The 13,162-nt window shown below is 45.0% G+C and overlaps 1 protein-coding gene and 1 pseudogene across 1 annotated transcript in view; both read left to right on the top strand.

Annotated features, from left to right (window-relative positions):
- The window catches only part of LOC137532454 (guanine nucleotide-binding protein G(t) subunit alpha), a 29,400-nt gene extending 18,185 nt beyond the window's left edge, over nucleotides 1-11,215 (top strand). The window contains exons 4-9 of the mRNA XM_068252945.1: nucleotides 536-693; nucleotides 2,861-2,989; nucleotides 5,963-6,092; nucleotides 6,176-6,329; nucleotides 9,733-9,927; nucleotides 10,232-11,215. Of these exons, the coding sequence (XP_068109046.1) occupies nucleotides 536-693; nucleotides 2,861-2,989; nucleotides 5,963-6,092; nucleotides 6,176-6,329; nucleotides 9,733-9,923 (762 nt within the window). The 3' untranslated portion in view covers nucleotides 9,924-9,927; nucleotides 10,232-11,215. The remainder of the gene's footprint in view (nucleotides 1-535; nucleotides 694-2,860; nucleotides 2,990-5,962; nucleotides 6,093-6,175; nucleotides 6,330-9,732; nucleotides 9,928-10,231) is intronic.
- On the top strand, nucleotides 3,749-5,339 carry LOC137532327 (tricarboxylate transport protein, mitochondrial pseudogene; annotated as a pseudogene).
- Nucleotides 11,216-13,162: the final 1,947 nt, after the last annotated feature.

Below are 13,162 nucleotides of genomic sequence, written 5' to 3'. Positions count from 1 at the left end.
CATTTTGAGTTTGGTAGTCAGTATACTGTTTACATACTAGTCCACTGATGTCAAACTCCAGTCCCCTGTACTACAGTGTACTATTAGTGGCTCTCATTTTTCACTGAGTGTCCAACCCGCACCTGTTGTCCTTGTCCCTGTCCTGCCAGTCCACACTTCCAGCAGGCACTATACAAATCCTCCCAGCCTGCCATCCCAGATTCTGGTATCTCCATCTCCACAGGGAGTCATCCTCCTGTTTTTCTTAGCACTGGTGAGGGCAAACCCGGGAGTTGCGAACCTGGTTGCCATTTGCAGAAAAGTAGTCTGATACCCACCAATGGCAGTAGCAGCACAACACCCCTGAAGAAGTCCTGTTCTCACTTACATTTCTGGGACGAAGAACCATTTCCATTGTATATTACTGTGACCTGATCTTTCAGCTTTATGAATGAATAACCTTTACAGTACCCAAACTAGAGCCTCCTCAGCTCAGCTCTCCCTCCCTCACTAATTCCCTCACTGATACCTTACACTGCCTGCTTTTACCTTTCAGGATGACTCCCGTAAGCTATTGCATCTGGCAGACACCATTGATGAGGGCTCCATGCCTAAGGAGATGGCTGATATTATTGGTCGCCTGTGGAAAGATACAGGAATTCAGGCATGCTTCGATCGTGCATCTGAGTACCAGCTTAACGATTCTGCAGGATAGTAAGCAGTCCATTTATTATTTCTCTTTTGTTCCAGTACCGAACAAGAGCGTTGGGGGTCAACCTAAACAAACAGATTCAGCAGGCTCTTCATATAGTCTTACTAGTTAAAGTCACAGTACTTAGCAGTCTCAGTTTGTAGTCCTAGCATCCCAGCCAGAACATTATCTGCATTTGCATGGTTTCCTCTGGGGTCCATCTGAAAATGGCGCCTGAGAATAATGGCGCACGGTGTTGCCGCTAATCCGTTTGTCGCTTATCGCTATTTAATGTTAAACCTTATTGTTATTTAGCGTTAAAAGGACACTTAAGTCAAACAAAAAAAAATGAGTTTTACTCACCTAGGGCTTCCAATAGCCCCCTGCAGCTGTCCGGTGCCCTCGCCGTCTCCCTCCGATCCTCCTGGCCCCGCCGGCAGCCACTTCCTGTTTCGGTGACAGGAGCTGACAGGCTGGGGACGCGAGTGATTCTTCGCATTCCCAGACACATTAGCACCCTCTATGCTGCTATATGGTATATGATATATGCTATAGCAGCATAGATGGCGCTATTGTGGCCAGGAACGCGAAGAATCACTCGCGTCCCCAGCCTGTCAGCTCCTGTCACCGAAACAGGAAGTGGGTGCCAAAAGGGCCAGAAGGATCGGAGGGAGATGGCGAGGGCACCGGACAGCTGCAGCAGGCTATTGGAAGCCCCAGGTGAGTAAAACTCATTTTTTTTGTTTGACTTAAGTGTCCCTTTAAAGCCTTATCGTTATTTAGCATTAACACACAGAACCCTCTCTGTACCTATCCCTAACCCCTAACCCCCCCCTGGTGGTGCCTAACCCTAAGACCCCCCTGGTGGTGCCTAACCCTAACCACTCCCCTGGTGGTGCCTAACTCTAAGAACCCCCCCCTGGTGGTGCCTAACCCTAACCACTCCCCTGGTGGTGCCTTTCCCTAACCACCCCCCTGGTGGTGCCTAACCCTAAGACCCCCCTAGTGGTGCCTATCCCTAACCACCCCCTTGGTGGTGCCTAACCCTAAGACCCCCCTAGTGGTGCCTAACCCTAAGACCCCCCTGGTGGTGCCTAATCCTAACCACCCCCTGGTGGTGCCTAACCCTAAGACCCCCCTAGTGGTGCCTAACCCTAAGACCCCCCCCTGGTGGTGTCTAATCCTAAAACCCCCCTGATGGTGCCTAATCCTAAGACCCCGGTGGTGCATAACCCTAACCATCCCCTGGTGGTGCCTAACCCTAACCACCCCCCCTGGTGGTGCCTAACCCTAACCACCCCCCTGGTGGTGCCTAACCCTAACCACTCCCCTGGTGGTGCCTATCCCTAACCACTCCCCTGGTGGTGCCTATCCCTAACCACCCCCCTGGTGGTGCCTATCCCTAACCACCCCCCTGGTGGTGCGGCACTGGTGCCTAAGACCCCCCTAGTGGTGCCTAACCCAAAGACCCCCCTGGTGGTGCCTAATCCTAAGACCCCCCCGTGGTGCCTAACCCTAACCACCCCCCTGGTGGTGCCTAACCCTAACCACCCCCTGGTGGTGCCTAACCCTAATACCCCCCTAGTGGTGCCTAGCCCTAAGACCCCCTGGTGGTGCCTAATCCTAACACCCCCCTGGTGGTGCCTAATCCTAACCCCCCCCCCCCCCCGGTGGTGCCTAACCTTAACTACCCCCCTGGTGGTGCCTAACCCTAACCCTGACATTGTTACATTAAATCCATTCACTGTTTTGCAGTTAAATAACTTCTGCAGTTTGGCTTATGTAGGGCGCTATTGATAAATAACGTTATTGTGCACAATAACGTCTGCTGTTTGGCATATGAACGGCTCTATTGATAATAACATTACATGGTTTACTATAATAGGAATTAGATTGTGAGCTTGTCTGAGAGACAGCAAGTGAGATAAAGTTGTCACTGCCATACAAATGCATGGTAATAAGTTTAGTAAATGTTTAGTTTAGATTTGCCTTAAAGAGAAAAAGTGTTAGAAAATACCAGCATGCAATAACAAGTGTTTCTTACATTTCAGTGTGAGTCCTTGCCTGCCCTAACATTACAAAACAATGCCTGAATCTGATCAATTTGTACAGTATGCCAACCTACATGTGGCCACTTCAGGGACTGCACTGGGATTGCCGCCCCTCAACTATGTCCTCTTTGTCTTTCAGTTACCTCAATGACTTGGAGAGGCTGGTTACCCCAGGGTACGTCCCCACAGAACAGGATGTTCTCAGGTCTCGAGTGAAGACCACCGGTATAATCGAAACACAGTTCGGTTTCAAAGATCTCAATTTTAGGTAAGCAGCAGTGTACCTGTGCGATTTATTGCAAAGAATTCCCATGTGACGTATACCACTACCTGTCACTATCCCATAAAGACTAAACTGTCAAGACTTACAAAAGACCAACCATAGACCAAACATAACCCTACAAATCAGATTGTAGCACAAAGTTTAGCATCTCCATCCACATCCAAGACTAGTTCTGGCCACTTTAATGGTTGAGGTAACGCCCCGCAGTCTTTATTCATCCCACAAATACTAACATCTACTGTACATCCCCATTAAAAAAATAATAATTCAGGTTAAAGCTAGTGGCAATATTGTGTGTGGGCTCCAGCAAACCTGGACTATATTTTCTTATAATGTACCTAAAGGGAAAAAATGCCCCAGATGGATACTTATGTCAGTCAAAAGAAGCTTCTGGAAACCTCTCGGACACAATCAAGCTCAGCTTTCACTGCAGAGCCCGAGCGTCTCCATGCTACTGCGCAGACGCAAGCCGTTCTGTGCAGTGTGGCTGCACTCATTCACAGAAGAGAGTGTGACTGCGAAATTCTAGTGGGGCCTGCCGTCGAGTGGTGGTCTCAAGTAGGACACGGGCAGGGGCGTAGCAATAGCCATAGCAGTCATAGCATCTGCTATGGGGCCCTGAAAGAGAGGTGGCCCAGGTGTTACTTGATGCCATTCACCATTATGTTTGTGGTGTTTCTTCAGCCTCTGACTTTGTCTCAGTGCCCATGAACTATAAACATGAGAATGTAAATTGCCCACTTAACTCATATCCATTTCATAGGCGCAGGAGTTGCAGAAGCCATTCTGATTGTCTGTCCAATGGATATTATTAAGGTAAAATTCATACATGACCAGGCCTCTACTGCACCGAGGTACCATGGCTTTTATCATGGAGTGCGGGAGATTATTCGGGAACAAGGATTACGTGGTACATATCAAGGCCTGACCCCCACCATCCTTAAGCAGGGGTCCAACCAGGCAATCCGGTTCTTTGTCATGACCTCTCTATGAAACTGCTATTTAGGTGATAACCCACACAGAACTATTCATCCTGTTGTCACTGGAACTTTTGGGGCCATTGCAGGAGCTGCCAGAGTATTTGGGAACATCCCTAGATGTTATCAAAACCAGAATGCAGGGTTTGGAAGCTCATAAATACAAGAACACTTTGGACTGTGCAAGCCAAATACTCCGTAAAGAGGGTCCTTTAGCGTTCTACAAGGGGACCATCCCTCGGCTGGGCAGAGTGTGCCTAGATGTGGCCATAGTCTTTGTTATTTATGAAGAAGTAGTTAAAGTACTAAACAGAGTCTGGAAAACCTCTTAACCACATTTTGTACTACTTTGTTCTCTGGTTGAACTTACTTTGTTCTCTGGTTGAACTTACTTTGTTCTCTGGTTGAACTTACTTTATTTTCTGGTTGAACTCGATGGACGTATGTCTTTTTTCAACCGAAATAACTATGTAACTATAGGGGCAGGTGGCATTGCATAAGAGTGCCTATATCTGTGGGCCCCATGAAAGTTTTGCTATGTGGCCCCGTGATCTCTAGCTATGCCGCTGGACATGGGAATCTACTGGAGCATCCATCCCAAGGATCTGAAAGGTTTGCTTTAACCACCCTGGCGTTCTATTAAATGCGCCAGGGTGGCTGCGCAGCACTATTTACATTTTTTTATTTTACATCATGTAGCTAGCCTAGCGCTAGGTACATGATAGCCGCTGTGCAGCGGCATCCCCCTACCCCTTCCGACCGCCTCCAGCAATCAGAGCAAACAGGAATTCCCATTCAGAACGGGATTTCCTGTCTGGCTTCCCATGTCACCATGGCGACGATCGGGATGACGTCATCCACGGAGGGAGTCGGAGGGAGTCCCGATCCACCCCTTAGCGATGCCTGGCACTGATTGGCCAGGCTGCGCATGGGGTCTTGGGGAGGGGGTCCTGTTATGCGGCGGGTAGCGGCGCATCGTCTGTGTGCGGTGGCGATCGGTACAAATACGCAGCTAGCAAAGTGCTAGCTGCGTGTTTGAAAAAAAAAATTGTGAAAATCGACCCATGAGGGCCTGAGAAATCCAGCACGGCGGTCCTCGTCCATACCGCTAAGCTCGTTAAAGATGGTCTATAAATGGCTAGAGATGGTTAATGAGATGCAAATAATTCCTACTTGAATTCAGGTTTGATGCAAATTGTATAGAGTTTGGGATTGGGCCAATAATATGCTCTTCACGGCCCGTCTTTTCAAGCTGCACACAACTTACTTAAAATTTCCACACAAGCCGGATTTTTTTTTGCATATCACTGACCATCTAAAAATATGAAACCTTTACCTAGGTCCAATAAGACCCAGATAAGAGCTTTATTTCGGGGGGGGGGGGGAATCAAGATGGGTTAATGAAAAAAAATTACTAACTGTTAAGCAGCGCTCACTGTGTTCCAATATGAGTCAGGCTAGGGCTGTAAAGTTCTACCACCTATTAGCAGACAGTTCTAAACTAGGTTTGCTGTATCACTTACAGTATTATATCCTCACTAGAGGAGCTTGGAGATCTGTGAAGTTCAAAAAGTGAATCAGGATTAACATTGATTTTGGCATCATCTAAGAACAAAGATATAATGCCGGGAATACAAAATTAATTTTTGGGGGCAGATAGAAGGCTCTATAGATGATTTCCAACAGGTCCGATCTGATCTCAATCAGTTTTCTGATCCATTTTCTCAAAGAAGTGAATGGAAATCGATCAGAAAAACGGCCAGTAAATGTGCCAAAAAAACTCATTGTGTATTCCCAGCATGAAAGATCAGCTGCATTTTTTTCGAGCTTGTTCAGAATAGATGAGTGTATGCAGTATCACAACACATGGCCACTCTGTTTTTGCCAGGTTAGTCAAAATCAGGAACGTTGGAATTATCCTAAAATACAGGAAGAGTTAGTTACTATCTGATTAAAGAGAAGACCATTTGTTCCATTGCAGGATGTTTGACGTGGGTGGTCAGCGATCTGAACGTAAGAAGTGGATCCATTGCTTTGAAGGTGTTACCTGTATCATCTTTATTGCTGCACTGAGCGCCTATGACATGGTGCTGGTGGAGGATGATGAAGTGGTGAGTGATGCGGCTCACTGATGAATCTCATCCAAGAAGAGATGAAAGACTATTTTGTAAGGTGTTTGTGTCTCTCTTTGCAGAATCGAATGCATGAAAGTCTTCACTTGTTCAACAGTATCTGTAACCACCGCTACTTCGCCGCAACCTCCATTGTGCTTTTCCTCAACAAGAAGGATGTCTTCACAGAGAAGATCAAGAAGGCCCATCTCAGTATCTGCTTCCCAGACTATGATGGTAAGCAAAGTGCATGCTGGGAAAAAGGTTACTGAGAAAGGATTAGTCCAGCCACACATAATATTCAGAATTTGGTGCTGGAGAGTTAAGCCACCTAACAGGTCCATCTGTGGTGGTGAAATCTCTGCAAAGTTGAGTTCTTAGGCCTACTGTAATGCTTGGCAGGTGCTCTTGACTGCTACTAGAGGTTAGTGTGGGCTCTCAGCTGAGCTGAGCAACTATTGGTCTTTGCAAGAGTGTCCTTCAAGGGTTGTCGGGCCACAACTCATACCCTAGTCGGCGATGGACAGCTTTGCTCCAAGCAATCACCCGTTAGCCGGCCATGAGATTGCCCCACCAGTGACAGAAGAGAACTGGTGATGCTACAGTGTGGAGAGGCTGCATAACAAAGTCAGGGTGAGTTGGGATTAGGTCTGGCTGAAGACATGCATAGTAATAAACAGAAGCTGTGATTGCAGGCAGCTGACAGACATAAACAGTGCAACAGGCCAAAGACAGGCAGCAGACAATGTAGTCAAGGTTACAAGCCATGGTCAGCTTCAAGACGTGTAGATCAGAGATTAGTTGGACAGGACAGGGCCAAAATGAAGATTCAGAACTTGCTCCGGTGGTTTGGTGGATAAGCACACCAAGCTGACAGATCAATCACCACTGGGTAAGGCAGTCCTTTACATCCAGAAGCGAATGTTTTGACAGGTTTAGGAATTTCCCCAAACATAGTATATTACCATGTATGATATAAATGCACATTTAGAAGCCAGTGGAACAAATCCACATCCTTCTTATTGACTTTTAATGCTTTCTGGAGCGGTGAACTACTTTGAGGGTTGGCACCACCTTCCAGAATAGGTTTAGTCTAATGTTTATCAGTACATTACAGAAAATAATGAACTTTATCACAATATGCTAATTTTTTGAGAAGATCCTGTATATAAAGTTCACATCACAATGAGCAATACAGGAATAAATAGTATTTTCAATCAACAGGTGACCAATCAATTTAAACTACCAAACACCAATCACAGTAACCCCATGCAAAGCGGACCTAATGGGGAACTATATGCTCACCTGCTGCTGGGTACACCTACACTGGGTCCCTCCCATCCACACACTCCCCTCCATGTCTGCTGCCACAGCCCCCTTCTCCCGTCTTGCCCGCGGCGCACCCACATCGGCCGCTAGACGCGGACCTGATGGGGAACTTGGCCGGGTGACGCGCTGGTGGCTGCGCGCATGCTGGGTCTCCATGCGTCTCAACGGGGATAAGTAATGACGTCAGCGGCAGAAAGCCGCTGTCAGTCAAAAAGATGTAAGGCGGGACTGCAGCAACAGCCAATTGGAGGAGCCCTCTCTATCCTCAATATAGGGGAAAGCGGCCAATAGGTCACATAGACGCATATGGGCTGTTATCTATCAACAATAACACAGTATACGAGTATACATACACATTGGTGTTTAGTTATAATACACCAAGGGGTGCACATCACACATAGATATTGTACACTATATGTGAGATTAGTCAAATATAGAGCTAATCACAAGTAGGGCACCACACAGAGCAGCTAATCGCGTTTTAGGACACGCTTCCTGGACAATAAATGAAATAGTCACAGTCAAAAATAATAACAAAAACTAAAGTATAGCTAAAAAAATAATAATAAAAAACAACACATAAATAGAGGCTGGACACAATGGGGCAGGGTGATTTATATAAATAGGAGTAAATCTAATTCTCTATTCAATCCCTGTGGCTCCATTGTGTCCAGCCTCTTAATCCAAAAAGCCTCTCTCCACAGCAGCTTTTTAATGCGATCCCCGCCTTGTTTGAGCGGGGCCACATGTTCAATAACCATGAACCTCAACTGACAGGCACTGTGCCCTGCTTGTGCAATGGGCACTGGGGCATGTGCCTTAAACCCCATCTAGTGGTCAGGACACGTATTGCACCCTTTTATTGTGTATGTTGGCAAACGTAAATGTTCATGCATGTGTCTAATAAAGTCATGTGTCTTTGTTTATGAAAACGCCTTGATTGTTGGTGGACCTTTTACCAGAACAGATATGGAACATGAGCTGAGATTTGGGGATAAGTCATAGCATAAAGAATGTAAAATGCCAGGTGTCATTCTCAACATAAAAAATGCCACCAAGCTATTTATAAAGATATGATGGGTACATTGCTAGAACTTCATGGCATCTTTATCATAGGATACCTCAGGATGCAACTGTGCACAACTTTGTTCACTAAGTTAGAACAGAGGCGCTAAAAGGAAGCTAAATGAGCTTAAAAACCAAATTCTTGGTAAATATAAGAGGTAGTGGTGGACTTGCCTCCTCCAAGTAGACACACAACGACTGTAGTAAAGACAGTCAATATATTTTATTTATGAACTCCAAATATGCAACGCGTTTCGCAGGTTTGATCCCGCTTCATCAGGCAATAACAACGGAGCAATAGCATATGTGGTCAGTAGAAGAGCCAGGCACCTCTGTGAGTCGTTGTGTGTCTACTTGGAGGAGGTAAGTCCACCACTACCTCCTACATTTACCAAAAATTTGTTTTTTAAGCTCATTTAGCTTCCTTTTATCCTTTTGGCGCCTCTGTTCTCCTGCCTAATATTGAGTCCACGCTGGGTGGAGGGTTGCACCCCCTTTTTTCTCATCTACAGAGAGCGACTTCGTATACCTGAGTGGGGTCAGGAAAATCTCCCCACCTGCCTTTACAGTGGTTGCCTAATGGTAACCCTGGTTTGTGAGTATTAATATTTACCCTATCTAGTAACCATTTACCAGTACATATTACACTATTGGGGCTCTTGGTGTTCCTTGTTTTTGTTCACTAAGTGCACAGGGCGGGTTCTAAACTTTTTGCTGCCTGAAGCAATACATTGTGAGGATGTAAGATGGTCGAGTCTGCTCATTTTGTCACCTGCTCTGTGCGGTGCCTGATTTGGGCAATGCAATAGGCCATCATTTGTTAATTACGGTTATAGCTGCGCAGGCGGAATCAAGTACATAATCAGCGCAATTCAGGTGCCGCAATAGCAGGACCCCAAATCACATGCCCACGAGTAAAATTAAGTAGGGTAATATATTTTTTATACTCCCTGAGATTACTCAGCACAGGGAGACCCATCTTTGGGCATCTCCTTGCGCCCAAATTACCATGTGGCCAGGTCGTATTACTCAAGATGGTGACCAAAAGTGGAAGTGTTTGCCTGCACTTTGGGGTGTCTTCACAAACTGGTGGTGTCTCCACAAATCAGAAATGTCAACACAGATGGGGGTTGGACGTACATATTTGGGGCAGAAGAGGCCTCACCATAATTTCCCAGTGGGGATGGGTCATCTCATATGCCAAAAAGCAAGACACTGAAACCTTACTATTATTGATATCATGCAGGTCCCAATACATATGAGGACGCTGGAAATTATATTAAGACGCAGTTCCTGGAATTGAACATGCAACGAGACGTAAAGGAAATCTACAGCCACATGACCTGCGCCACAGATACTGAGAACGTCAAGTTTGTGTTTGACGCGGTCACAGACATTATCATCAAAGAAAACCTGAAGGACTGCGGCTTATTCTAAGGAGGTATGGAACACCTAGGTCACCTAACCATTACGTCTCATTTTGTAATACCCTTATGGGAAAATGCTGGTAGATATGTTGTCTCAGCAGGTTTGTCCTCCTGCAAGATAGATATGTGGCCACATAGTGCCAGGTCCAAGTTTCCCGTGATGTGGATTATAGGAAAGAATACAAAGTCAATAAAAATGGTGGAACTTCTATCTTTCATCATCATATGTTTGTTCCTTTGCTGCCCCTTTTCTTTGAAGGTCCCTCTTGATGACTTCCTGCTCTGACCCGTCTCCTCTATTCTTCTCTCTCAAAACAGATCTCTGCAGAACACCTCCTGAAGGTTTTGCCCTCAAAATCCGCTCAACCTTCCGCCCCAATTCTTCTCTCAGCTATGGAGCAACGTGTCCTTCCTCTCTGAAGGCAGAGGAATAACAGTGCGTCTGTAAAAACTGAAAAAAATAAAACCACACAAAAATATGGAGGTGCAGATTTACCCCCATACGTCGCCCCTCCTGCCATGTATAATAAGGCTGCTGTTCCTCTGTCAAAGTCTAAGTGAATAGGATGATAGGAAATTGCTGAATGACTGTAATTTTCTGCATGGAGCCAGCCAGACATGACTGTAGACGTTCATCACTTGTCCACTCCAGCTCTCACCCACCAGTCTTGAAGAAGACTTCATTCACAGCATTAGCAGCCATGATGTTCATTGGCTGTAGGAGATGATAACCTGTCCAGTTGCTGAATGGATGTGATTATTGATGGTGCAGAGAAAGTGAGGACCTCACTAATCCAGACGTTAAAGGGGCACATCATAGTGGGGGCTGCTGGTCTGTTCATTGTCCACATTATTTGTAGCAGACTAGAGAACACCCCATGAAGTGGCCCTTTAACTCTTCTTGCAGGTCAGTGGTGGCAAGAATAATTACTGCCATAATGAAAGGAGGAAGTAATGGATGGTGTATCTCCATTCCAGTCACTGGCCCTCCCCTTGTCTATTTGCTGTATACCACGCCCACTGTATAATCTTGACATCTATGCTAAAATAAATACCCCTTTAGCTTGCCCCCTTTTCAGAAAGGTTGTTGCAGATAATTCTCAGATACTTGGATCTGGTAGACGGTTGGCCAACATGCTGTTCCTTTAGGGTTTTGTCCTGTATGTATTTATTTTTGTAAGTAAAATGTCTTATTCTTATTTTGTCCCAGTGCTGCTTCACAGTCAATTGTACAGGTAGACTGTAGCTGCTCTGTACCGGCTTGTCATACATTAAATGCCGTTCTTAGGCAGAATGATGTCACACGGATTCATGTTCTCTTATTAGCTAAGAAGCACAAACATACTAATGTGGGCCTGTCACCAAAATCACATGACTCAAGTGGGCCAATCTCAGCATTGCTGAAAATGTTATCACAATGGTTTATGCCATGCACAAAAAAATGCATCTTCTGAGTTAAAGTTCTTGTTTATGCCTGGATACAGAAAAAGGACAGTAAAAACAGGAGCTTTGTGAGTATTTTCCATCCTAAATTCAGGCAGAATGGAGAGTCTACAATTTTCAATTAGTTCGACCAATCTAGGTGACACAAAAGGGGCAGTAAATGCAGCGAGTAAAGTAGTAAATGGCTCACCCCGGTAGCTAATCAGCACGTATGGCCTAGTTTAATTACTCATGCAATTACAAATTATGCATAAAAAGGGGATGTGTAAAACATGAGCACACTCCAATAAGATCTTTTTTACATACCTCCCAACTTTTTGAGATGAGAAAGAGGGACACTTAAGCCATGCCCCTGCCACACCCCCTGATCACACCCTCAGTCACGCATACCATAAAGATTTCATAAGAAAAATATGTTGTTTTATAATTCAAACCACACTGGTCCTCTCTATCCTGGTTCATTTTCCTTCATATTAACATTTTAAAATTACTAATATATCAATTTGAAGGATGGGAGTAAAGTTTAGAGTCAATCAAAGACATTTTTTTAGTAGAGAAATATATATATTTACATAGAAAGAGGGACAAAGTCCTGAAAGAGGTACAAATGAAGAAGAAAGAGGGACAGGGTCCCAAAGAGGGACTGTCCCTCCGAAAGAGGGACAGTTGGGAGCTATGTTTTTAGGTGTAACTTCCTTCAAGGTGGTGTCATGTTATTATTCCTTTTTTAAAATGTACATCAACCTCTCCGCTTTTTACTCCAAGTTAGGCCTCTTTCACACAGGGGGCTGGATTCACCAGCTGTTAGTTGGTCCCGTGCACTGTCCGGGCTTTCTTTAGCGCTTAAATTTGTACACAAAACTGAATTATTTGCAACCCACTGACCATGTCTACCGAGGAGTGCAGACACTGTCACCTATTGGGGTCACTTACTGATTAGGAACGATGGGCAGAAAATGTGAATAAAATGCAGAATGGAATTTGACAAACACCAGAATTTGCAGGGGGTGAACCAGAACTTTGCAAAGGCTAATCTGATTTGGGAACCGAGCTTCCAAAACTAACTAGCCTTGCAAAACTCTGGCTCAGTTCTCACAAATTCTGATTCCTAATGAACCAGAATGTGCAGTTGAATTTTCTGCTCATCACTGCTGAAACTGTTAGGGATTAAGGTACTGTAATTGCTACTTCCACCAGATGGCAGCAGAGTTTTCCAGCTGTACTGGCCATGTGGCTGGCTCTGGGCACTGTCCAGCCATCTGTGTAGTGGTGTCTCCTATATGTTGAACATATACCGCTGCCTGAATCACAAATATGCACAGCCAGACCAGGACACCCAGAAGCGGTGACAGCTGTATATATCATCACCCAATGATTCACAAGGGACATACTTATATACAATCCACTATGAGCTACTTTATTTAATGTATATAGCTCCAGCTTACGCTCTAGTTCTGTACGGAAATCACTGATCCACACATATCAAGTCCAGAGGAGAGGAGTCCAGAGGAGCTTACACTCTAATGTTCACACCTCAGTCACACACTATTATTATAATACATTTATATTATACAGCGCAGAACTGTCTGGAGATCACTGAGAAATATAAGACTCTTATATTCTAATACTTATTATTTATAAAGCACCAACATGGCGCTGTACAGAGTAAGAAAAAAACATGGGGTACATAACAATAGAGAAATTGGTATACACAAAAATATAGACACTGGTACATAATACAGAATTGCAAGACATAGTAATTGCAGTGACAAATGTAGCATGATGCACAAAATGTATAGCAAACTT

This window comes from Hyperolius riggenbachi, chromosome 9 (genome assembly GCF_040937935.1).
Source record: "Hyperolius riggenbachi isolate aHypRig1 chromosome 9, aHypRig1.pri, whole genome shotgun sequence".
NCBI lineage: Eukaryota > Metazoa > Chordata > Amphibia > Anura > Hyperoliidae > Hyperolius > Hyperolius riggenbachi.
This window is presented reverse-complemented; position numbering and strand designations above follow the sequence as displayed.